The sequence below is a fragment of the Parasteatoda tepidariorum genome, chromosome 8 (genome assembly GCF_043381705.1).
Source record: "Parasteatoda tepidariorum isolate YZ-2023 chromosome 8, CAS_Ptep_4.0, whole genome shotgun sequence".
In the NCBI taxonomy this organism is placed as follows: domain Eukaryota; kingdom Metazoa; phylum Arthropoda; class Arachnida; order Araneae; family Theridiidae; genus Parasteatoda; species Parasteatoda tepidariorum.
Genome location: NC_092211.1, coordinates 18,009,119 through 18,033,058, shown reverse-complemented (window position 1 = coordinate 18,033,058; position 23,940 = coordinate 18,009,119). Strand labels below are relative to the sequence as shown.

The 23,940-nt window shown below is 31.7% G+C and overlaps 1 protein-coding gene across 3 annotated transcripts in view; it reads right to left on the bottom strand.

The window, feature by feature from the left end:
• Positions 1 to 7,188, bottom strand: part of LOC107454218 (uncharacterized) — a 15,071-nt gene extending 7,883 nt beyond the window's left edge. For all 3 annotated transcript variants that reach the window (XM_016071337.3, XM_071184444.1, XM_016071332.3), the window contains exons 1-3: positions 7,018 to 7,188; positions 2,473 to 2,722; positions 1,464 to 1,617 (exon numbers count right to left, since the gene is read on the bottom strand). In XM_016071337.3, the coding sequence (XP_015926823.3) occupies positions 1,464 to 1,617; positions 2,473 to 2,722 (404 nt within the window). In that variant the 5' untranslated portion in view covers positions 7,018 to 7,188. The remainder of the gene's footprint in view (positions 1 to 1,463; positions 1,618 to 2,472; positions 2,723 to 7,017) is intronic.
• Between the last annotated feature and the right edge of the window lie 16,752 nt (positions 7,189 to 23,940).

The following is a 23,940-nucleotide window of genomic DNA, read 5'->3' as shown; positions in this document are numbered from 1 at the left end:
GAAACTATCCTCCGACAAACAAGAACACCCTCATCCGTGCACTGACAGAGGAATGGGATAAATTGCCTCAACAGCTGCTGGATAATGTTGTGCAAAGTATGATACGACGTGTAGAATGTTGCATCACACTACATGGAGGACATATCCCGTACTGACACCTTTCTTCAAGTTGCCTGCTGACATTTCGATGCATTGTTCCATTTTTCCGTACGCAGCATCAAATGAACATTTTTTTTCTTTCAGATGTTTCATAGCTTTTGTACTTTCCAGAACAATGAATATTCTTTATTCTAATGTCTGAACAGTGTGGCAACTATATTTTATCCTACTAGGCCACATATCTCGCTTAATGCTATGCTACATTGCAATTTGTGATCCGTCCTTAGCAATTGTCCAGCAGTGTATAATACTGCGTTGAATTATACTATTGTACTTATTTCCAATGAGCTGCACAATCGGTCTTGCCGATGAGCAGACCTAGTGCGCTCTCCAGAGATGGTATCCTCTCTTTCAGGACCACCACAATGGGTGAGATACCGTTGGTCATGTTAATTTGGACGTCTAGATTCTGCCACACTAGATGGCAGCACCGTGACACTATTTGGATGCTAAAGTGGACTAGGAATTTAATTTTGCCGGAAATGCCAAGAGCCAATAAGGCACTCCAGGGATCTTTTACATGTCGCATAACCATACGACATGGCTGGTGAGGATTTTCTGCATCCCGAAAATCCGGTGTTTGGCCTGGGATCGAACCTGCAGACTTGGGCTCAGAAGGCCGACGACAAACCAACTGCGCCACCCAGTCACATGCTTAAACTTGATTACGTAATATTATGGTTCTATTTGAACGAAAACGTGGTCCAATTTAACACCCCAACACCCAACAAGATTGCAGCAAGGAGCAGATATAATTGTTAAACGTGGAAACGATTTTTCTGAGAGCCCAGAGAAAGATAATATTATAAACGTTATGAGAATGAACGTTAAAAAATTAAATTGTTTATAAAGTTCTGGTAGTAATAAGAATCCTGATTATTGTAACTGAATTCCTTAATACCAGAAGAATTGCGTTGATCATAGAGTTCCTACATCAAACGTTGTTAGAAAGCTGCGAAATATGAGAAACATTTTCTGACTGGTTGAGAGTCAAAACTTACCAAATAAATAAGAAATTAATATTTCTTTCGCAGATATAACATATCGAGTCATTAACAAGGCTTTTTAATTTCGTGAAATTTTGAAATTCTTGACATATGTTCTTTTTCCTGCATTTAAAATTATTCTTATCTGTTTAAAGTATCTATTATATGCAAAAATAATGTTAAACAACAATATATTTTAAGAAATAATTAGCTTTTAAAAGTTAAGATAACTTTGCTTTATCATCAAGTTATTTATGTAATAATAATTATAGTATTATAATAAGCTATCAAGTAATAATAATTATAATAAGCTAATGCCTTTCATCTTCAGCACGTAGCTTTTGTCTATCATTATCTTCTTGATCTATGCTCCAATGGCTATCTGAACTGCTTTCAGAGAGCCACGACGCCATGACGCTTTCATCCAACATTACACTTGTTTTCTTGACACCTGGTCTGCAGTTTGGTGAATCTACAAGGAAAAAAATTAGAAAGAAAAAAAATGTAGATTTTGAAGTATTAGAAGCAGCAGCCAAAAAACGCAGGCAATTATTGTATAATTTGATTTTATAATATTTAAAGTCACTAAAATACTTGGCTCGTTTCCTGCGTTTTCTTTTGTATCCTTGATACCTGTTATGCAAACCTCCATGCCGTAAGATTTAAAATGTAATATAAAGAGACCCTAGTCGTGCACTATCCAAAGAAAAAAAAAGTTTTCTTATTACCGTATATAAAGAGTTTCGATTCTAAAAAGTCAATGCAGTTATTATTCAAAGCACGGCAAAATGGCAACACTTATTGACCAAATAGGTTCTGTACACCACTGCGTTAAAGAAATTAACTGCTAGTTTCAAGATTTGTGAAATTCTCTTTGTATCTTATTTCTTTAAAATTCTTAACCGTCTTTTTCACAAAAAAATACTGAATGATAATGAAAACTAAGTATATTTTGTCTAAGTCTGTTTTCAGCCAGGGGCGTCACATACTCAGGAGGAAACTTCAGCCGGATCGGACAGCTTGAAACATGTGATTGTCACTTCAATTTTGCATATTTATGAAGTTTATGAAGTTTCTATTAGGTAATATCATAGTATTGTCGAACAGGACCTTTACCAAGACATTTGTTTCAGAATACAATCAGTATTTATTAATTTATTACAGAAAACAATTTTTATCTATAATTGCACAGTCGCACATGATGCCATTTACCCAAATTTTTACTTATAAATCTTTTGTATTATTCACTATTTACCTAATGTACAAATGTATGCAATCTTTACCTACATATTTGCTACAGCATAAGATCACGTTATTGAATGTTTACCTGTAACGCTGTCCCTTTCTGAAGAGTTTGGCTGTTCTGCCATCAATAGTGGCATCGGATCTGATCTCAAACCGCAAGCGCTTTCAATAAATTCATCCACATCAAAGGTTTTTTCTGCATCGTCGCCAATTTGTGATTTGGAAGAACTAGAAGGCCGAAGAGATTTCGAATCAAGGTCCTTGGGTTTGCTTTCAATTTCGTCTATCTCATCGCAGCCTTCGATATAATTCTTCTTCTTTTCGCTATCCATCTATATTAATTTTTAGAATAAAACATTTTGTTTATATTCTAATTATGAAAATTTGACCAATAAATTCAAGAGGGTAATTAAGTACGGGAGAAAGCTTAACTTGAACATGAGGTCGCAAAACAGGTTAAGACGGAGAAAATTGCAAAAAAAAAAAAAAAAAAAAAANAAAAAAAAAAAAAAAAAAAAAAAAAAAAAAAAACCATATCGGTTTCATCTCTATGTTGGAAAACTGTTAAAAAAGTTACTACTAACTCCTAACAGGAAGATTTTTTTTATTAAATTCGAAGTGGAGCCAAGAGTTGTTATGGCACTCTTTGATGTCGTTGCACAGTTATCAATGGCGTTATTTAAAACGGAAAAAATGGAATAAAATACAAATAATGCAAGGCTTTTATGAGTATAAATAATGTAACATTGACGAACCTTTTCAAACATAAAGAAAATGCATCATGATTGCTTTTATTTTTCAAAAAATAGTGCCTATTACCATGTTGGGAAATTTCGCCATTTCAATAATAAGCATGGAGAACGGCGGCTACAAATGGGCAAAACTTAACAAAACAGAGATGAATAATTGCAACAAACAGTTACAAAAACAGAGTTTTATTCACTAATAAGGCGTTATTTCCTAAAAGGAAAAAGCGCTCGAAAACGAGAATGAATTGAGTGAATGAAAAATCGCTTTTTATATTTTAAGTGTTACTGTTTCAACGCAGGTAACCACCTTTCCAATACCATTAAGGAATATTTTCGCGTCGCTGCGATAGAATCCCCGGCAATCATTTCAGGTCGTCGAACTAGTTATCGAACAGAGCGAAATGGAAATTTTCTTGGTCATTAATGTCTCAGAAAGATCCAGAAAGAATGCATAATGTCCAATATAGCCTCCATCTACTACTTATCTCTCATCCTTTATGAAGGAAGAGCTCGTTTCTCGAGCTTTTCAATTATTATATATCTCCCGGCTTCCAGGTTGAGGGCGATAGAAATTGATTTCCCATAAATGACAAGAATATTATTTGCCGAAAGATTCCCGAATGCTGTTTCATATTGGTGTGATGATATGTCCGTACTTTTACTCGTTGGAAATGATCATTTAAACAAAGATCATTAATATTAAGGATTGATCGAAACATGGAAAGTAATAAAGTTTCATTGCCATCAATGGAGATCTGTTATGCTTGTTGTTTTTGTTAACTGCTGACGGAACTTCTCAAAAGTTGACGTTGCCACCAGCTAATTTTGAATTCAATTGATATTTATGACAGATGCATGAAATATCTTCTGCTTATATTTCGATTCAAATAGAACGAACATAAAAATAACTTTTTTCATCGAATTTTTTTACACCAGATCACCTTAAACCATAAATTTAAGAGGAAAACTATCGGCGCTGCATACGCTAAAATGCTATGGACAATCCAGTGTAAAGAGTAGCATTTTGCTGCAAAAATATTTTCCTGAAATATAAGAAAATCTTAAATACTCGACTTATTTCAAGGATGGAAAAATAAAGTTTGAAGTTTTTATTTTGAACTATATTTGTTAAAATAATAGTGTGGTTTACTTCACATTATTGGATATGCTTTAAAACATTGGATGTCTTTCTCCAAAAATCTTTCACAATGTATGAAATAATTTATCTATTGCTTCCACTTGATAAGGATATACTCTTTTTATTTGCAAGTATGAAGACACAGATTAAAAAATTTTTTTCAGCTGTTGCATAGCCTCAAATAACATCATAAATGTCCCAAATAGACTCGCTTAATATAAAAAAATCCCCAACATTTTTTTAAAAATTATTTACAAAATACTTTGTCCATTATTCATGTTATTTCCTTAGACAGAATCATACATTTACTATAAAATTTTAACCGTGAATTAAATTTCGAACTTAATTGTCGTCAAATCTTAAAGTTTAGGTTTGTGTTACACTCCCTTTTTTCTGAGATCTACCTTAATTATATTTCTACTTTTCGAAATAAGATATATCTCTGTTGAGGCACTATGCTATTAGAAACTTTGCATACATCATTTTGATTTGCCCAGGATGATGGGTCATTTGCCCTTCAGGACCCATCTCCTTACAGAAAAAGGATTCTGCTTCATCTATGTACATCTATGGAAAACTATATGAATGCTATTTCCTTATTTATAAGATAATTACGTTGAAATGTTTGTCAAATGGTTGCCAAATTTTAAGATAATAAGTATTTGTAAAAATTGTTTCAAAGTTGGAATAAGTTATACAAACTTTTTGGAAACAGAAAAAAATAAACCTTTTCACCTGAAATGGAAGTTTTTCACTAACACCTCACATAGGAACGTTTCAAACGATACTTAAAAATTTCGATACGATCAACAGGTAACATTATCAGTGTGAGTAATGTTACCATATTTTCGAGATAGCAGCTCCTCCTCTCCATTATTTTGGGGGCAGAAATTCAAATCAGTGGAAAAAGTTAAGTCCATCCAGAGAAAGTATGTTTTTGTGTCTGATTTCGCAACTTAAATTATCGTCTGCACTAATTAATCAGCATTTTTAAGGTGAGGCCATCGAACTAATGAGATCGAGTTTCAATACGCGAAAATCCGATCATTAGGTGAAAAGTTATTCAGTATGTTCCGTTTTTTACTTTGTGCACAGTACATATGCGTTGGCGACGAAGCTTGGCGAAGAATCTTCAAGATTCGTCATTAATGCAGCAGCAAGTTAATTCTTGTGGACTATAACTTGGGCACTAAAACCTATAACCACAATACCTATAATTGTGTTTAAGAATCTAACCAAAACTTTTTTTTTTCTTGTTGTAAAAATATAATGAATTGAAGTACTTTTATATGTCTTTTCTTTCTTCTTTCTTTCTTTTGCATGTAAACTGTGACATAAATCTTTTTAAATCAAATAAGTCATATAAGAAATTAATTCAAAAATTTAAAAAAAATAATTACTTTTTGTCTTATTCTCAATTTAGATACAAGCACTGGTTACAATATTAAACAATTTGATGAAATTTGAGCCAATTTTCCTAATTGATGGAATTTTTTATATGTATGGAGTATTCCGGTGCATTTGGTGCCCCAAGTACCTGCAACTTATTACTGAAATATTAATAGTACCTCTTAACACAAGTAAGCATGACTGCAGTCGTTGGCGATATTTCTATGGCCTCACGAAACGATAAAACGCCTATTTATTATTATAATATATATATTTTTAAACTGCATTCGCACAAAGATTATGAAAATTATATCTAAAAAATTGCAATTAATTGTAGTTACGATTCCTAGTATTTATAATATATACTCTATTATTTATATTAGTATACTCTTAAAATTTCGAAATTTTAACAAAAATTTTTACCCTAGGATTTTTGTCTCTGGTGAGTAGATTAAAGACAGCAATAATCAATTCGTATCAAATCAAAAAACGACTAGTTTCAAAACACCTTTGTAATTTTTGAAGTTTTCTATAAAAATTAAATAGGTTTATTTTTTTAGGAATTGTAAAATGATGGGGTTGACTTTTTAAGTTTATTTGTCTCAGGATTGTGGTTACGAAATTAAATATTGCTTAGATATGAACATGCCAATTTTCTCTCTCTAATTTATTCTCCATGTTTTAAGTTATAATACTCTCTAACTTATCATCTAGCTCATATTCTTATTAACATTAATCCATGGGAAGTAAGAAAAAAATTCAATGACTTTGATTGATATACTAAAAAAAACCCGCTGTGATTAAATTTCGTAAGACATTGTTCACAAAATAAAATCCAAGGCGACTCAGCTAAAAGTAAAGAAAAAGTATAAAAAAAATACATATTTTCATTGGTGGCTACAATTTTAAAAATGTTATGTTTGGCTTTAAAATAGATTTAAAGTAAAGAAGCACAATAACCATGAAAAATTGGCTTGATCCGTAATAAATCACTCCTTACAGTAAATCGTAAAGACACCCATGCATTATCCATGCTTATAGTGTTTTAGTTAGTCTAATAGTGCCTCGATATATTTACAGGTGAAAAATAAGATAACAGTATTTAAATAAATAAATATCAAAATTAATGAATCATAAGAAAAAGTTTTAGAAAAGAATAATAATAAAATAAATATTAGATAGGAAATTTAAAACAAAACCTTTTTTTTTTTTGATGAAAACTTACAGACTTGTAGGATGGATAAATGATTATAAGACTTAATTGATAATTTTTGTATCTGCTAGGAAATTATTAATCATCCAAATTATATTTATACATCTGTACAGAATGAAATATTTGTTTAACACGTACCTTCAATAAACGCTGAGTTTGAAGAAGAATGGTGAACAGTTAAAGTATAAAGATTAATTCGATTTCGTTTTTAAACAGAAAGAAATTATAAATACAATTTTATAAGTTGGAAATATTATTTATAATTTACCAGAAAATTATCAATTTTGAAATCTATGTTGGTAAGTTCCATAAATTTTTAAACTGCATAAACGAAAATACTTATGATAGCCTTCCCTTAAGATTTAAAATGTAAAGTAAATGTGGAATGATGTTTCGTGCATTGTAATAAGCTTTTTGCTTTCTCAGAAATTGCATTAACGAATAATAATTAATGATGCTTTCTTTGACGTCACAGCAGTTATATTATCAAAGTTTTCTCCGATTTTAATTCATAGCAGAGCCCCCTACTAATTTCTATAGGAAACATTTAGCTGATGCTCTAGATTCAAAGAAGGAGATGTGATTGTGTCATACATTTATTTACTTCTTGCTTAATTCCGTTTCCCGTAATTTTATTAGATGTTTACTCATACTATAAATAAAAGAAAACATGAAAAATGTTTCTTTAATTTTTAAATAAAATAATGAAAAATTTTATTGAATTAATTTTAAATTAATTTAAACTTTGGAATCTTTGAATAAGTGAATGTTTTTAAATGAGTGCTAAGTTTTCGAATGCGCTTAGCTGTAGTTAACTAATGTGCTAAAAATAGAACTTTTTATATTTTGATAAGTTCTCAACTAAATAATTGATAGTAAAAAATATTAAAAAGACAATTTTTATCAAAAACCCGTTCATTATAAGCATTAAAAACATTTAATTAAATTATTAACTGAAAGGTCCTCATAATGAACTTTAACCCTGAAAAAATATTTAATAATTATCTGAAAAGGTTCAATTAACTCTTTTCAGCCTAAAATTAGTATAAAAAACCCATATTGGCTGTTAAAAACAATTTTTTAAGTCAATGCTGTTTTGATTTATAATAACTGCAAGGTCTGGGATAGCCTGGTTGGTAAGACATTGGGTATATGGTCGTGAGATTGAATCCCGACGGCCGAAAAATCCCCGTGTATGAAGGGAGACTGGAGCACCTTAAATCTATTGGGGGTCACAAAGTCCTCCAAGTTCCCATAACAAATCAATACCTCGGGGGGTACAGATTTGTTACTTGGAGATTGATCGTTATCTGGTTCAGGCCAAAATTACGATCTTTAAATGAATGTATATAGTGTGATTGGTACCTCTCTGATGTAAGGGCTGTGACGTTGTGTGCGGCTGAAGTCGTATTCTTGGTCATAGATGGCGCCACTGAAAAAAGAGGAAACGTACCCTCTGTTTTAAGACTTCGCTTGATTTCCAAGTAAACTTGCTGGTATTAGCAAGTGGCATAAGTGACAGCAACAGCATATAACCTTCCTTTCATCTTTTCATGCATTTAGATTTTACTCCTCTGAATATAACAATACGAAATCCATTTAATTCTGCTACTTAAAGGAGCTTGATACGTAGTTTTATTTTTATTGTAAGGGGATAAGACCAGCAAACACGTTTAAAATATTAAAATAAAAACGAAAGCAGATTATCCTTTCAATTCTGCTAATTAAAGGAGCCTTGATTTGTAGTTTTTTTTAATCATAAAGAAATGAAACCACCATATATGTTTAAAATATTAGATAAAAACTAAAGCAGATTATTATTAAAATGAGGCTAGCTTGTTTATCCTAAGTTTAAATACGAAGCCTTGGAAAAGAGGGGATATTAATTAATAATGATAATTAAATAATAATTATACTAATAATAATTAAAATTGAAGATATAATATACAAACATAGTTTATATTAAAGATATAACATGCAAACATAGTTTATATTAAAGATATAATATACAAACATAGATTATTATTTATGGATATTATGTAAATCTTATTATATATAATTATGAGTTAGAGTTAAATTCATGGGAAAAATCGCAATAATAAAACAGAACAGGTCAAAGCTCTAAACAAAGGGAAAAACGAAGGAAATTAATAAGTTTTATTAACTCCTCATAAGCTGCAAATATATAGAACTCATAAAATAAGCAAAATATTGAGAAAATATGGAAAATAATAAAAAATAATGACAAGAAAAGAAAATTATTAAAAATAATTTTGAAAAATTATTTAAAAAAAATGTAATTTTTGATATCTATAAAAGAAAAAAAAAGGAAGAAATTAAAAATCCGGAAAAAAAACAAAGAAAAGATATAATCTCTTCATCAGCCCACACGATTATATCCGCAAAAAGGAGTGCTTTCTAATATTGTATTAATATAGGCAAAGCAAAATATATCAATACAATAGTGTGAGCTGCATTCAAAAAAATCGAAACGAAATTAGATACATTAAGTAAAAAATATATGCGAAATATATATATATATATATATATATATCGAAATTCGTCAGTATTTTTCTTGTATTTTAGAGTAGAAGTACTGTGTCAACAGCCTAAATGCTAATTTTCCTATTTCCGGACAAAATATAATTAACTCAAGTGCAAAAACTCAATTATATAATTGAGGAAATGATATTGAAACGGCAGATTCTATTGGAAACCCATTTATGATGAGAGTCTAAGGATTACCAATAAAATTGCAACCTGAAATAGCTTTATAATCGACCTTCATACCATTTGAGTACCCATAGAAAGTTTACTCGATTACTTTAGCTTTGAAAACAGTAAAAGATATTATTAACTTGCCGACAACAAAATCGATTTATCTTATTAAGTAAACTAACTCTTCAAACTCACTTATTACTGTCTGTAATTTTAATTACCGTCTTGGTAAACTCTTTCAGCCTACAAAATTCAATAAATTGTCGCATTCCTCAAATAGTTTGCCAATATTTTAGGATAATTTAATAAAGAAATTCCGCAAAGGTGCGAATTAACGACCTTTGAAAAGTACAGAAAATGAACCACGATAAACGATATTGGTGAATTAATTTTGTGGCATCACAGCATTCTTTAGAGCGTGTCCCAGGTAGTATTTGTCATCAAGATAACATTGAAAGAAAATCTTTTTTAGTTTTTTATTTTGGAATTTTTAATTTACTTGACTACTTTTTATCAGCCGATTTTGACTAAAATATTCTTTTCCTGTTTTTTTTTTCAGTTCCTACAATTAGTTCACACATATACATATTTATATATCTTGTTCAAATTTTCAATCATTAATAAAATACTTTTTAATTCATCCCCCTATATTCAAATACATTTTCTTAAACTTGTAGTGGATGATACTTGATGCTAATACAGTTTTTTCAAATATTTCTCATTCATTAAATAGGGATGAGAGAAAAACGAAATGAAATTTTCTGATTGGTTAAGCGTTAGTCATTGTTTTAAATTTTACAATAAGCGATTCAGTATTTCACATATTTTAAATAATAAATTCATCAGTAATAATTTCTAACTTATAGCTTTATTTGGACAAAAAAATAGTTTATTGCGCATATTTAAATATTTAATTATTTTATACTAGTGGGCTGCGCCATCTGCTCGCTGAAGCTCGCCAACTCTCGAAAATTGCTACGCAATCTTATATGGTTTGTTCGCAAACCAGGCTCGCTTCGCTCGCTACTAACTTAGGTACATTGCAAATGTACAAAATTCTAAGAATTCAAAACAATCATTCAAATCCACATAAAAACTTTTTTTTATTTTTAAATTACATCTTTTTAGTAAATACTAAGTCATTAAAATAAATTTGAATTCAAATAAATGATATGTAATTCGTTAAACCTATTTGAAATGTGCTATAGTATAATTCGTGATCTAAATCAAAAATCGTCAAATAAATTCGTAATATATAAATTGGTGAAAAAAAGCGCTTTCGGCAAAATACTAAAATAGAGATCTATCGACAAAGACTACCCACTTCTGCCTAGCTATATAGTATGAGATTGCCGCAGCTGATGCTCTTTGGTTATTTCAGTTTCCGTTCTTAAAAGCGCTATATGTTGAGCCACCTCAGCTAGATTTGGCATGTGACATTTTTTGCGGCAATCATTGGTCGATTCGCCGTGTAAGAGAAATAGTAACCTAAACAAAACAAAGCAAACGTTGCCACCGGTGGAAAAGAAATACAGCAAAAATTTGGGAGCCATGTAAGAGAATTATATATAGTATTAGATTTGCTGTTTCAAATATATTCAATAAAGAACACTACATGGTAGCACGTGGGGTCCACGTCACCAGATTCAAACTTTTATAGTTGTCTGATACAACGCGACTTTTTTTAAAAATTCCTACTATTAGTTCAAACTCCCCATATATATATTTATATATCTTGTTCAAATTTTCAATCGTTAATAAAATTCTTTTTATTTATCCACTCAAGTTCAAAATTTTTTTTTTTAAACTTGTATTGGATGGCACTTGATATTCATAAAGTTTTTTAAAATATTAGTTTATTAATTAAATTTAGTTGATTAATTTTATTTTTAAGTGGGAGAAATTTTTTTTCTCTTATATAAGATATTTAGCAAGATATAAATTTAGTAATAAATACGAAGCGTTGGAAATTTTTTTTTTCTCAGATTCTTTTTTCATTCTGAGTTCTAGTCTGAGTCAAGGAAGGAACAAAATGGAAAATGAAACATGTGAATAAATTAGTAATAGCCACTTAATATTGTGATTCTGTCATGCCTATTTACATATTTATATTAATTGTAATTATTTAATAAAAAGTAACTAAAATAAATTATTAATTTATATATATTATTATATTATATTAAATTAAATATATATGTAATAAAACTATAAACTTTTCTCTTTCTGAAACCGTTTAAGGATTGTTTCTATGTCAAATTGAACAGAAATTACAATTATTTAAAAAAAAAATTTATTTTTGTTATTGCATTGTGCCTCTTTTGTCCTTTTTCTCAAAACTAATTTTTCGGTCATTTTTTCTTCATTTCAAATACAAATTCAAAATACTTTAATTCGAACTACTTGAAATTTTGCTATATTTTATATACCATATGTCTAGGGTATAGACTACGGATTAGGTGATTAATAGATTATTTAATATTTTACATAGCAATTTTTAACAACAGAGGTGAATACTATCTCAACTCTATGTTTTTAACCCGTTATTGCCCAATCCCGTTATGTGCAAATAAGACTTAGAGTAGCGAGGAGGACAATGACGCAGTCGCATATAGCAAGTCAACTGTCAATATGGACCAACCAGAGAAGTGGGCGTAGTCTTATCACGTTTGAGGATGAGGAATGTGGGAGAAAGCTTTCGACAATTCCTACATCTATCAACAGATACTTCAAGATATAATCGAGTATAGTTTGCCTAATGTAAGAACTCCCTCAGGCATTCGTCTGGACCTGTGGCGGTGACTATGGTAACGAGGTATGACTATTTCTTGTAGGGGTGCGGGGTCACTACTTTGGAGTGGTTTCTGCTAGGGTTGGAGAGAAAAAGGGAATCTCTTTCATCGGCCTATTGTGTTAGTCTTAGAGTAAAGCTACCCAGTCTAAAATGTGCCATTCTTGTCTCCATGGCACCAGACGGCCTCAGAATTTGTTTTGGGAGGTGATCTTAGCTTAGACAAACTATAGCAGTCGTTTCGGTTGGCCGGGGTGCCTGAGGCCGGAGTGGCCCTTTACCCCTTCATCATCAGGTGACGATCATTGAGGTGACTACCTTCTGGCCTTTGTTGCCTGAACATAAAAGTAAGAATTAATAAATGGGCATATAACCCGAGTAATTATCATCAATAGTGATGTAAGTTGAAAGCAATCGAATTGAGTTAACCTGTCTTATACACTAGTGCAGTGTTTTCCAAACTTATGACTTTTGTGTACCCTTTCTAAATTTTTCGTAATAATGTGTACCACTAATAAAAAAATGAATGCATTTTAGACTATAAAAAAAATTCACAAAGGCTAAAAATTACGACTGACTGTTGACACCACTAATTATTAACTGTTAACTCAGCAAAAAATAGCCAATGGAAGAATCCACAATCGTAAATTTTCATGGCTAGCTTTGTTTTTAAATAAAAGTTTTTGAAATTTTCGTTTGTTGCGAGATATTTCGCATAAGAACGCGTACCCCCTCTAAACTGTTCCCGTACTCCTTGGGGTAACCGTACCACACTTTGGGAAACACTGCACTAGTGAATTGATGTTTAATAACCGTAGTGGTAGTTACGCTTCACGTTGTCCTTGCAATAAGGCATAGAAGTTTACATTCATAAAAAATAAAACACTGATGCGTGTGATTTTGTTGACCTTGTGCGCCACTAGTCTTCTTTATTTAGACTGTTTAAATTGTATTTTTGCCGACCGGCTTGTGTAGGGGGCAGGGAACTGTCCTTGCATCAGAAAGACCCTGGGTTCGAATCCCAGACGCATGGATATTTCTTTCTATCTCTGTGTGTTCTATATCCTTTCTCCTTTGTGTGTGAATGTGACCCGCCTTATAAACGGGTTGTGGTTGCGTACATGGCGTGGCAGAAGTCGAATTCCTGGTCATAGATGGCGCCACTGAAAAACAGGAACAATCGCACCCCCACTGCTAAAACTAGGCATGCGGCAAAAAAAAATTGCATTTTTATATATCTTTCTATAAGTAGACGATAATTTTAAAGGTTTTGTTTCGTTTGTAAGACTTTTTAATTTGGCTTTTAATATGCCTGATTCCAATGCTGAGAAGACTGTTTAACAGCTGTTTTATGATAACTTAGTTTTAAAAGATTTAATTTCAATTGATTTTGGAAAAACGAACAGCCATAATTTAGCCATCATTTCTTTTTTCTTTTTTAATTATAATCCTATTGTATTTTCTACATATCTAGCAGGAAAAAAACGCACCAGTGACCAAAATACTGCGGCTCTAAGCATCACCAATAATTCCTTTTCGATAGAAATCAATGTGAGAAAAAAGACATAAAAATAGTTATCTATCGTAAAAAGACGCTATCAAAAAGACTAGAAGTTGGCAATAAACTGTTAGTAGAGTAAAAGTAAAGTAGACGGTGAAGAATTATTGGCGACGTTTTGTTACGGTTGCCAACGCCACTTACTGAAAAAGTAAGATGTATAGATAACTTTTTTTACCCTTCGTAACCTGATCTAGGAGAGTGTATTTGTGATTGATATTGATTTTAGATATTTATTTCGTCTGCATATTCAACAAAAAAATTAAATTTCTCTTTTTGAACTTTGAAAAAATAGGAATTCATTAAATATTATTTAAAATTACTAGTAAATTCTAATTATTTTCAAACGGAACATATAGGAATGCAAATTTTTCATGTTAATTTTTCATTTATTTTTAAAATAGATATTAACATGGAAATTAATGCACTTTTCCCCCCACTTAATACGACGTATAGTAAAAAAAATAATAAACCACGTGATATGCTGATTCACTGATTCTTCTTATAGTCCTATTCACTTTTTTCTGAATTAATTATATGCAGACTCACTAAACTGCGTGTATACTGATTCCTAAACTCGTTTTTTTATTCCTCTATTCACTTGATGATTATTCGTTGTAATGGTTGCTATGCGTTTTAATGGCGGTGCAAGCTTATCATAATACTTAAAAGCCTATTTACTGATTGGATGATTTGATACTTCATTGATTTGATCATTCGTAGATACACTGATTCGCTCATTTACTTTTTCGAGGATACGTGAATTACTGATTTGTTGATTTACTATCACGCCAATTTAATCTTTCTCGGTTAATTTAATGAATAAAAAGTCATTCGTTTTGATGGTTGTTTTAGCAACGTGATCCTATGCTAAAATATCCTCCATATTAAAGACACCAATTAATAAAGAAACCTTAAAAGAACCAATTAAAGTTGAAACCAATTAATAAAGAAACCCGTGAAAAAATAGAAATTTGTTCAACTCTAAAATATATAAACTGAAAACTTAACGGTTGTCATAGTAACAAAAAATGTGAAAAATCTCCTTGGCCCTTGCAATTTTATAGACACTTGTTTAAAGTCCAGATTTTCTCACCCACTAACACAAATTTACAAACCTATAAATTAGGGCCGGGATGGTCTGGTTGGTAGGGCACTGGTCCCATGTCTAAGAGTTCGTGGGTTCGATCCTAGGGCAGCCGAAGACTCCCCGTGTCGCAAATGGTGACAGATGCACGTTAAATCTGTCGAGTAGCAAAGTCCTCCATGTTCCCATAACAAATCAATGCCTCTGAGGGTACTGATCCAGGAGTTTCCTTGCCTTCTGGATTGGTTCAAAATTACAAGGCTACGGAGTTGAAAATTGGTAGTCGTAAACCCGAAAATTGGGTCGGCTGTTCACCGACGGATATAAATATAAAATAAACCTATAAATTAAAAAGAGCGATCTATCCGTATGTGCGATACAATGAAGTACGATATAACGATGAGCTACTCTACTTTGTTTTGTAGACAGATAAACTAAATAGCTGAGAATCAAAATAGGCTAGTTATTATTTCGAAAACAGCATGTAATGAATGGAAGAAAGATATGGTGAGAATTGTTTAATATTTTGTATCATTTGCTTTTTTTTCTTTTAGGATTAAATATGTAGATACGTGACGTAAGGGAATTATTAATATTCTAACCAAGATGTTTGGTCCAAGAATATTAAATACTTCGCTTGCAAAATTATTTAATAATCGTTTGCGACAGATCGATATTCCGATGGCAATCATCTGAATCGATTTTTCGCTTGCGGTGGCGGAGAATGTTTTAAAGAATAGTAAATTAGAGAGGAAATTTTCAGAGAAAAATTCTTTTGGCATATCTGTGGATACTTAATTAGCGGAAATTAAATTGGAATAGAAAAGGGGATTGAGTAGAATTAAGTAAGGGAACTAAGTAATACTGATAGTTTCGTAAGTTAAACTCCTTTGATATAGAATGAGCAAAGACAACTGTTACTACTGTAAAAGTAGAAATTTAACTTTTATAGAAGAAATTTTTAAGATAACAATTCTTATTTTACATAATAGCAATGTTATTCAAATTATATAAAAAAGCTTATATGTCTTTACATTTCAATAATTGAGAAAAACAGACTAATGTTTTTAAAAGCAAACGATGAGAAAAAGTTAAAAATGCTTTTAAATTTAACTAAAAAACTTAAATAAACTTAAGTAACGGTAAACAAAAACTTATTTTTTATTTTGAAGCTATGAATGTAGAAATAATTTTTTTTATAACAAAAAAATGAAAGTAAGGCTGACAAGAATTATATTTTGAAATGATTGAAAAAATTCATCTTATTGGTTCAAATTTTTGGAATGAAAATAATAACAGGGTGATAATATTACTTTCATATTTTAAGAATTTAGTGATTAAAAAAAAAGCTATAACTATATAATCTTGAGCTTTTTTTAAAAAAAATTGCTTTTAGTCTTACATTTTCTACTGAAAAAAAAAATTAACGTGTCACTTTCTAACTGTATATGACAGATTTTCCAAGTAATTTGAAAAATACATCAGCGTTTTAAAATATAATTTTATATTTTTTAAAACCTTTTAGTCTGATACTTTCCTTTACCCGGCTTTGTGCATTAAACTCGTTAGCCAGGCATTTTATTTTATTTAATAACCGTCGTTGAACAGCAGTCCCAATTTTATGGGTTTACGACTACTAATGTTCAACTCCGTAGCCTTGTAATTTTCAACCCAATCCAGAAGACAAGGGAACTGGATCAAGTATTGGGAGAAATTTGCTTTCGTGGAGTACTTTTTGATGGAGCAAACCCGCATTTGCGTTACATGGAGAGGAAGATCACGAGAACCTCCCACGGTTAGCCTGACGGCAAGAGGACTCTAACCCATGATCCGTCTACCACTGAGGATATTTCACGTCAGTTAGCCAGGCATTGAAGTATTTACTTGGGTACATTCATGTTTGATGCTCAAATTTTAGTACGGGATAATAATAAGCATAGTGTTTCTCTAACAGTACGCTATTCGTACACAATTTTGAAATTTTTTTTTTTAAATATTGCTTGCGCATAATTTAATGTTTAGGGAGAACAAATCTGAAATATCGTCGATGTTTAAATACCCTCTAGTTAAAAATTTAAAATCCTTAATGCAATATTCAGGGAAAGCCCTGATGGCTCAGGGGCTAGAGCGATCGCCTTCCAACAAGGTGAACCGGGTTCGAATCCCAGCGATGGCTGGACGATACGAATTCAGCATCCCGCTTGCACTGACCACAGTGCTGACCTGAAATATCCTCAGTGGTAGACAGATCATAGTTTACAGTCCCCTTGCAATCAGGCTAACCGTGGCAGGTTCTCGTGGTCTTCCTCTCCATCTATCGCAAATGCTGGTTATTTCCATCAAAAAAGTCCTACATGAAGGCAAACTTCTCCCAATACTTGATCCAGGAGTTCCCTTTACTTCTGGATTGGTTTCAAAATTACAAGGCTACGGAGTTGAACATTAGTATCTAGTCATAAACAAAAATTGGGTCGAGTTACAAAATAAAATAAAATATTCTAGGAAAAATGCAATTTTATTAACGCTAAATTATACGATAATTAATAAAAATGGAATTAAAAGATAATTCTATACGATCAGTATTTACGATAATTGGGGATAGACAAACTTAACTTATAATTTTTTTTTACTGATTTGGGTACTAAATAATTGATACTAACGTCCTAAAACAATTACGAACAACATATTTTAATGACGAACACAAAATACAAACATACACAAAATACTAACAAACACACTACCTTTTTGTACAACATTTTAAAGCGAACTAAACTACATAAAAATAAAATAATCATTTACTAATCACGTGACTTTTTAAAATGAAATATAGATGGCAGCACAAACTACTTTAAACAGAAGCATGATTACTTATTAAATAACTAGATTGTCGTAGATAATATAAAAAATTCCTCGTTCCATCGGAAAATTTATTTCTTTTCCAATAGCCTTGTTTTTCAGGTAACTACCTTTTGTACAGGAACCTACTACCTTTTTGTACAACATTTTAAAGCGAACTAAACTACATAGAAATAAAATAAACATTTACTAATCACGTGACTTTTTAAAATGAAATATCGATGGCAGCACAAACTACACTGGTTATCATAAATTAAGGAAAAATCACAAAAATAGCGATAACTCTTTCAAAAGTAAGCCAAACCGTGCAAAATTTGCATATGTTGTCCACTAAGAGTAGCTGAGTAAAATTGCAATATGCAAATTAGTGGCGCTGCACTCGGCTTACGTCATCTGCCTGGAGCATAAAAGTCCAAGTTTGAGAGAAAGCACACAAATTTTACTGTGATTGCGACATTGAAAATCTGAGATAGCCAATTCGTAATAATGACCTCTAGGCATCATTTGCCTGAAGAACTACGATGGAGAGCCATCGGGAGACTAGAGGCAGGGCAGAGTCAATCAGAAGTGGCCAGATGGCTAAATGTGAGTCCATCTGTGGTTCATAGACTTTGGAGGCAATTTCAAACCACAGATTCGGCATCTAGGAGGTTCAGTCAAGGACGGCCAACTGTTACGACCAGTGCCGATGACCGATATTTGACATTAAGTGCACGCAGGAATAGAACCGCTACTCCGACACATCTTAGATCCTCTCTTGCTGCAGCCACCGGAAGGTTGGTGTCAACGTCAACTGTGCGCAGAAGGCTCCACGAAGGTGGTCTGTATGCGAGACGACCAGCCATTTGCGTGCCGCTCACATCACGCCATAGGAGAGACCGTTTGCAGTGGGCCCGACAACATGTCCACTGGACGTCAGATCAATGGAGGCCTGTTCTCTTTACGGATGAGTCCAGGTTTAGTCTAGAAAGTGACAGTAGACGTTATTTGATATGGAGAGAACCTGGGACCCGTTATCATCCATCAAACATCCGTGAAAGAGATGCATACGGAAGAGGCAGTGTCTGTGTTTGGGGAGGCATATCCTTAGGAGGGCGCACATACCTCCATGTCTTTCCAAGGGGAACCGTGAATGCTCAGGTTTATCGAGACAACATCCTTGATGCTTATGTGCGCCCATATGCCGGGGCAATTGGTGATTGCTTCCTGTTACAGGACGATAATGCAAGACCACACAGAGCTCGCATTGTTGATGATTATCTTCAACAGGAAACAATTACTCGCATGGAGTGGCCAGCTCGATCCCCGGACTTGAATCCTATCGAGCACGTTTGGGATGCTCTAGGGAGGCGTGTATCTGCCATCAATCCGCCCCCTCAGACCCTTGCCACGCTTGCAACTGCTTTACAAGAGCAATGGCTCTCACTTCCTATTGAACTGATAGACCGCATAATTGAAAGCATCACACATCGCTGTTTGTGCTGTATTGCTTCTAGAGGCAATCATATTCCATATTAAAGGTACTTTTTCTATTGCAAACCGATACTTCCAATTTGTTTATTTTATACATGTGCTAATTTCTATACTACTATTAATGTCTGATAATTTCTTTTTATGTTGTTTAATACCTTACTATGTGTTGTATATTGTGGGTAAGTTTCATAAAATTCCATGTGTAATTGAAAGAGTTATCGCGATTTTTGTGAATTTTCCTTAATTTATGATAACCAGTGTACTTAAAACAGAAACATGATTACTTAATAAATAACTAGATTGTCGTAGATAATACAAAAAATTCCTCGTTCCATCGGATAATTTATTTCTTTTCCAATAGCCTTGTTTTTCAGGTAACAAAACTTAATCAAAGTTTCTAAAATTATGTCCGAATCCCACACGAGACTTTTAATGGTCCATTACGTGGGTCAAAAGCTAATACAAGGCTACTAAAAGGTCTATTTTATTTCTAGTCCAAGAAAAGACATTGTCTCTATTATGGAACTCGCAGTGTCCCATGGGCAGCTTCATAACAGACGGGATAATATTTACGATAATTGCAAGAAACTGTAGTAACGGCTGTAACTGTAACTATTTTATGCCTCTCGTTACATTAGCCGAGGGAGTCATTTAAGTAAATGAGTCACCTGGATGACCTAATGGTCGCTAAATATTTAATTCAGCTTTCAATCAAGACGACAACTAAGAATATTCGATGGGCACTTGATAGATAAATATTGCACTTAAAGAGGTACTGCAAATTAATTTATACCGCTTTTGAAACACCATAAACTAAATTGATAAGCCGTATTCTAAGCTAATTCACTCGCTTGTTGGTAATTATTTCTACATTATTTGGTAGTAACTTTAATCTTTGACAGTTTAAAATCATTGTTTTTTTTTAAATTTTGATTTCTGAAAGAGTTTTAAGAGTCAACTAAGACACCTTATGTTTCCAGTTTAATATGTAATTCAGGATTTAATTAGATACAGTTTACTTTAAAAAAAAAATATTTAAAAATAAAATGAATAATAATTAATTCGCATTTTTAATTACACTTTTTCGATAAAAGAAATTAATAGAACATTTGTTTGAGAGTTTGATCTCAAATAAGGAATTGAATAAATGTAATGTGAGACGTTTTTAAAAAGATGTTTGCATTCCCACGCAAAGAAATTTCCTCTGTTTTGAACTAAACTTCTTTGCAAGTGTTTATTTGTTTACTTTTCTAAAGCCACTTGTTGTGCAGACTCTGAGGAAAGTTCTTGTCTGGAGAAACCTGTCTAAAAATATACTATCTCCTTTTTTTTTTCTTAATTTCATTGTGAAATATTAGTAAAAATTCTTTTTTGCGATTTCCAAATTTTAATTCTTCCCTTTATTTTATTTTGCGTAAGTATATTAAAATAAAGGGAAATTACGTAAGTATTTGTTTCTTCTGTAAGATAAATTAAAATAAAATTTAAATTTAATACAATAAAATTATGATGTCATAAAATTATGAGAGAAAGTCAACAAAAATATGAGGCTCAAGAAGTCTTTAGTTTGAAAAATTGGGTTATTTTATTGCTATTCTTATGCCTAAGACTTTTTTCTTTCCTTCTTTTGATGAGAAAAGAGAAGTCACGAATGTTAATTTAAATATGCTTAAAAGATGTATATAATGCACTTATAACAGTACTTTAATATATATATATTTTAAAAATTATGAAAGCTAATTATTGTTAGCTAAACATGTAAAATTTTCTAAAAAAAAACATTTTATTCTCATATTTGCCTGAAATTTACGCTATTTTTAAAAATGATTTTCTTTCCAATGTCAGTAGCAGTTGTCGAAGACGAACGGTGTTTTAGAAAATTAACTTTAACCGTGTAACTTTATTTGCGCAGTAACAAACAGAAGAATTCGGTAAAGTTCCTTTTCTATCTTTAGTACGAATCTTGGACGCCATTTGCATATCTTGTTAATGCAGTCTTAGTTCGGAAAATTCCTTTTCAAGTACCTGTAACTAAAAAAAATTTTTTTAAAGAAAATTTTCTCTGATGAACATTTTCCTGAATTATGTTTGACAAGCAAATAAGAAACTGATTAAATTTTTGATTTCATAGAAAACTCTTGACGTTAGTTTGCCTGGAAGTATTTAATGTGCGTTTGGGAATTAAATTATAGAGTTCACATCAAGGCTATTTATAAATTTCTGCGAAATACAATGGAAGTTTCTGAATTTATATTAAAAATATTCATTAAAAATATAGGAAGTAAGGTACATGTACTAAGACTTATTGAATTTATATCAGTGAAGTGGTGCTATTTATAGATTTTGGGAAAAGTAATAAAATGCTTACTAAGACTAAATTATTAAGTTTACATCTATGATACTGTAGTACAATAGAATAGATTATTAAGTTTAAATTATAGATTTTATGCCAGTACATCAGTTCTCTTTATAGGGATTGGGTAGAAAATAAAATGCTTATGAAGACTAGATAATTAAATTTGTATAAATACTAATAATGGAGTTTTCTAAATAGTAAGAAAAATTCACTAAAGTTAAATAATTGGATTATTGCTAGTGATTATTTATAAATTCTCTTACAAAATACTTAAGTTTAGCAAATACTTGTCGATACTAAACTTTAGAATTTGCATCAATATTATTTATAGCATTTTGTAAAGTACAAAGAGTTCATGATATGTTTACTAAAGCTAAATTATTTTCATTATGCTGTTTTTAGATTTTAAGAAAAGTGCAAATATTTACTGAGTAATTTATCAAACAGATAAAAATGATTAAAAATAATGATAATGTTATATGTTCTCTATTTTTAAATTATTATAATGTATCAATTGGGTACTTGCACTCCAAGAAGAAGAAGACCATGGATACCCACACATGTGACCTATGACGTTTAGAAGCACCAGCTGATCGTTTATAAGCAAAATGCCGTAATAAATTTGAGATAAGTTTCTCCATTTAAGTTAGAAGGCTAATAAACGTGAAGTTAATTAATTACAGTAGCGGTAGCGCTACGCGCTGTCGTGCCACAGGTCCCTGTTTCGATCCTCGGGCCGGGCAAGGTTGACTCAGCCTTTCATCCCTTCAGTGGGTCGATAAATGAGCACCAAGCATGCTTGGGAACTAAGCACTGGGGGTTCCGCGTTCGGCTGACCACCTGACCAGAACATCTGCTCCTGCACCCCAGAGCCTAAGGTTAAGATAACTGAAATAGGCACAGTAGGCCTTGGCCCTCTACGGGCTGTCGCGCCAATGAGTTTAGTTTATTAATTAAATGCAGTGCTGTATCACATCGAATTTATTGAAATATAATTCTTTTTTTCTACGTCTTTTACTTAACTTAGATTTATTATTACTTTATGTATTTTATTGTAACCGAGATATATTATTGTTTTGTGTACCTGGCAACTTCGATGCATAATTAGTTTATGCTCCGCATGGCTTCATGCCTGTCTTTGTGTTAAGTAAGAAATATATAATGAAAGAATTGAACTCTTTGTGTAAGAATATAGAATGAATCACTTAAGAGAATTGATACTTACTGGGCTTGGCTTACTTGAAATAGAATGGAAAGAACAGCTGCTAAAGTAAACAAATGCCACATTTCAACAACCAATCAGGATCGATATGCTCAAACTACGTCACTTTCAGGTATCCCATTGATAACATTATTACAAAGGAAATTATTTCAAATCAATTTTCATCATATTTTTGTTGCTAGTGTTTTAAAAAATTGTTTCATTAAAATAAAATCTTGTCTTGAAAATAATCTATAAGAAATAAAATTTTAAAGTTACATCTCTTAAAGTTGTTATAAATATTATATATCATCACAAACAATAATAAAAGTAATGGCGTTAATAATAAAGCCGAATTTTTCACGTTTAAGATATGGGGTAAAAATTGCATAAATTAAAATAGTAAAATTTACGATTACATTTCAAAAACTTTCCAACACTATTAGTAGGTTGAAAATATAATTTAGATAATAATATATAGATTTAAAAAATAATAAAGAATTAAATATGCGCAAATTTAATTTTAAAAATGCATTAAATTATAAAAAAGTTTATAGCTTATAATGCTGTTTGACAGATTGAAATAAGGATGTTTCCTTCAATATAAACTAAATTTAGTTTATATTACAGTATATATTATCTTATTATATTATAGAGAAATGGTGGTACAAGGCTCGAACCGATCACAGTACTGACGTAAAATATCCTCAGTGGTAGATGGATCATGGGATAGAGTCCCCTTGCCGTCAGGCTAACCTCGAGACGTTTTCGTGGTTTTCTTCTCCATGTTACGCTAATGCGGGTTAGTTCCAGCAAAAAGTCCTCCAAGATGGCAAAATTTTTCCCAATACTTGATCCAGGAGTTCCATTGTCATCCGGATTGGGTTAAACATTACAAGACTGAAGAGTTGAACATTAGTAGTTGTAAACCCAAAATTGGGTCGGCTGTTCAACGACGCTTATAAATATGATATTATAGTAATATGGCTTACAATAAACGAATTTTCGTTTAATTTAGGCTCAA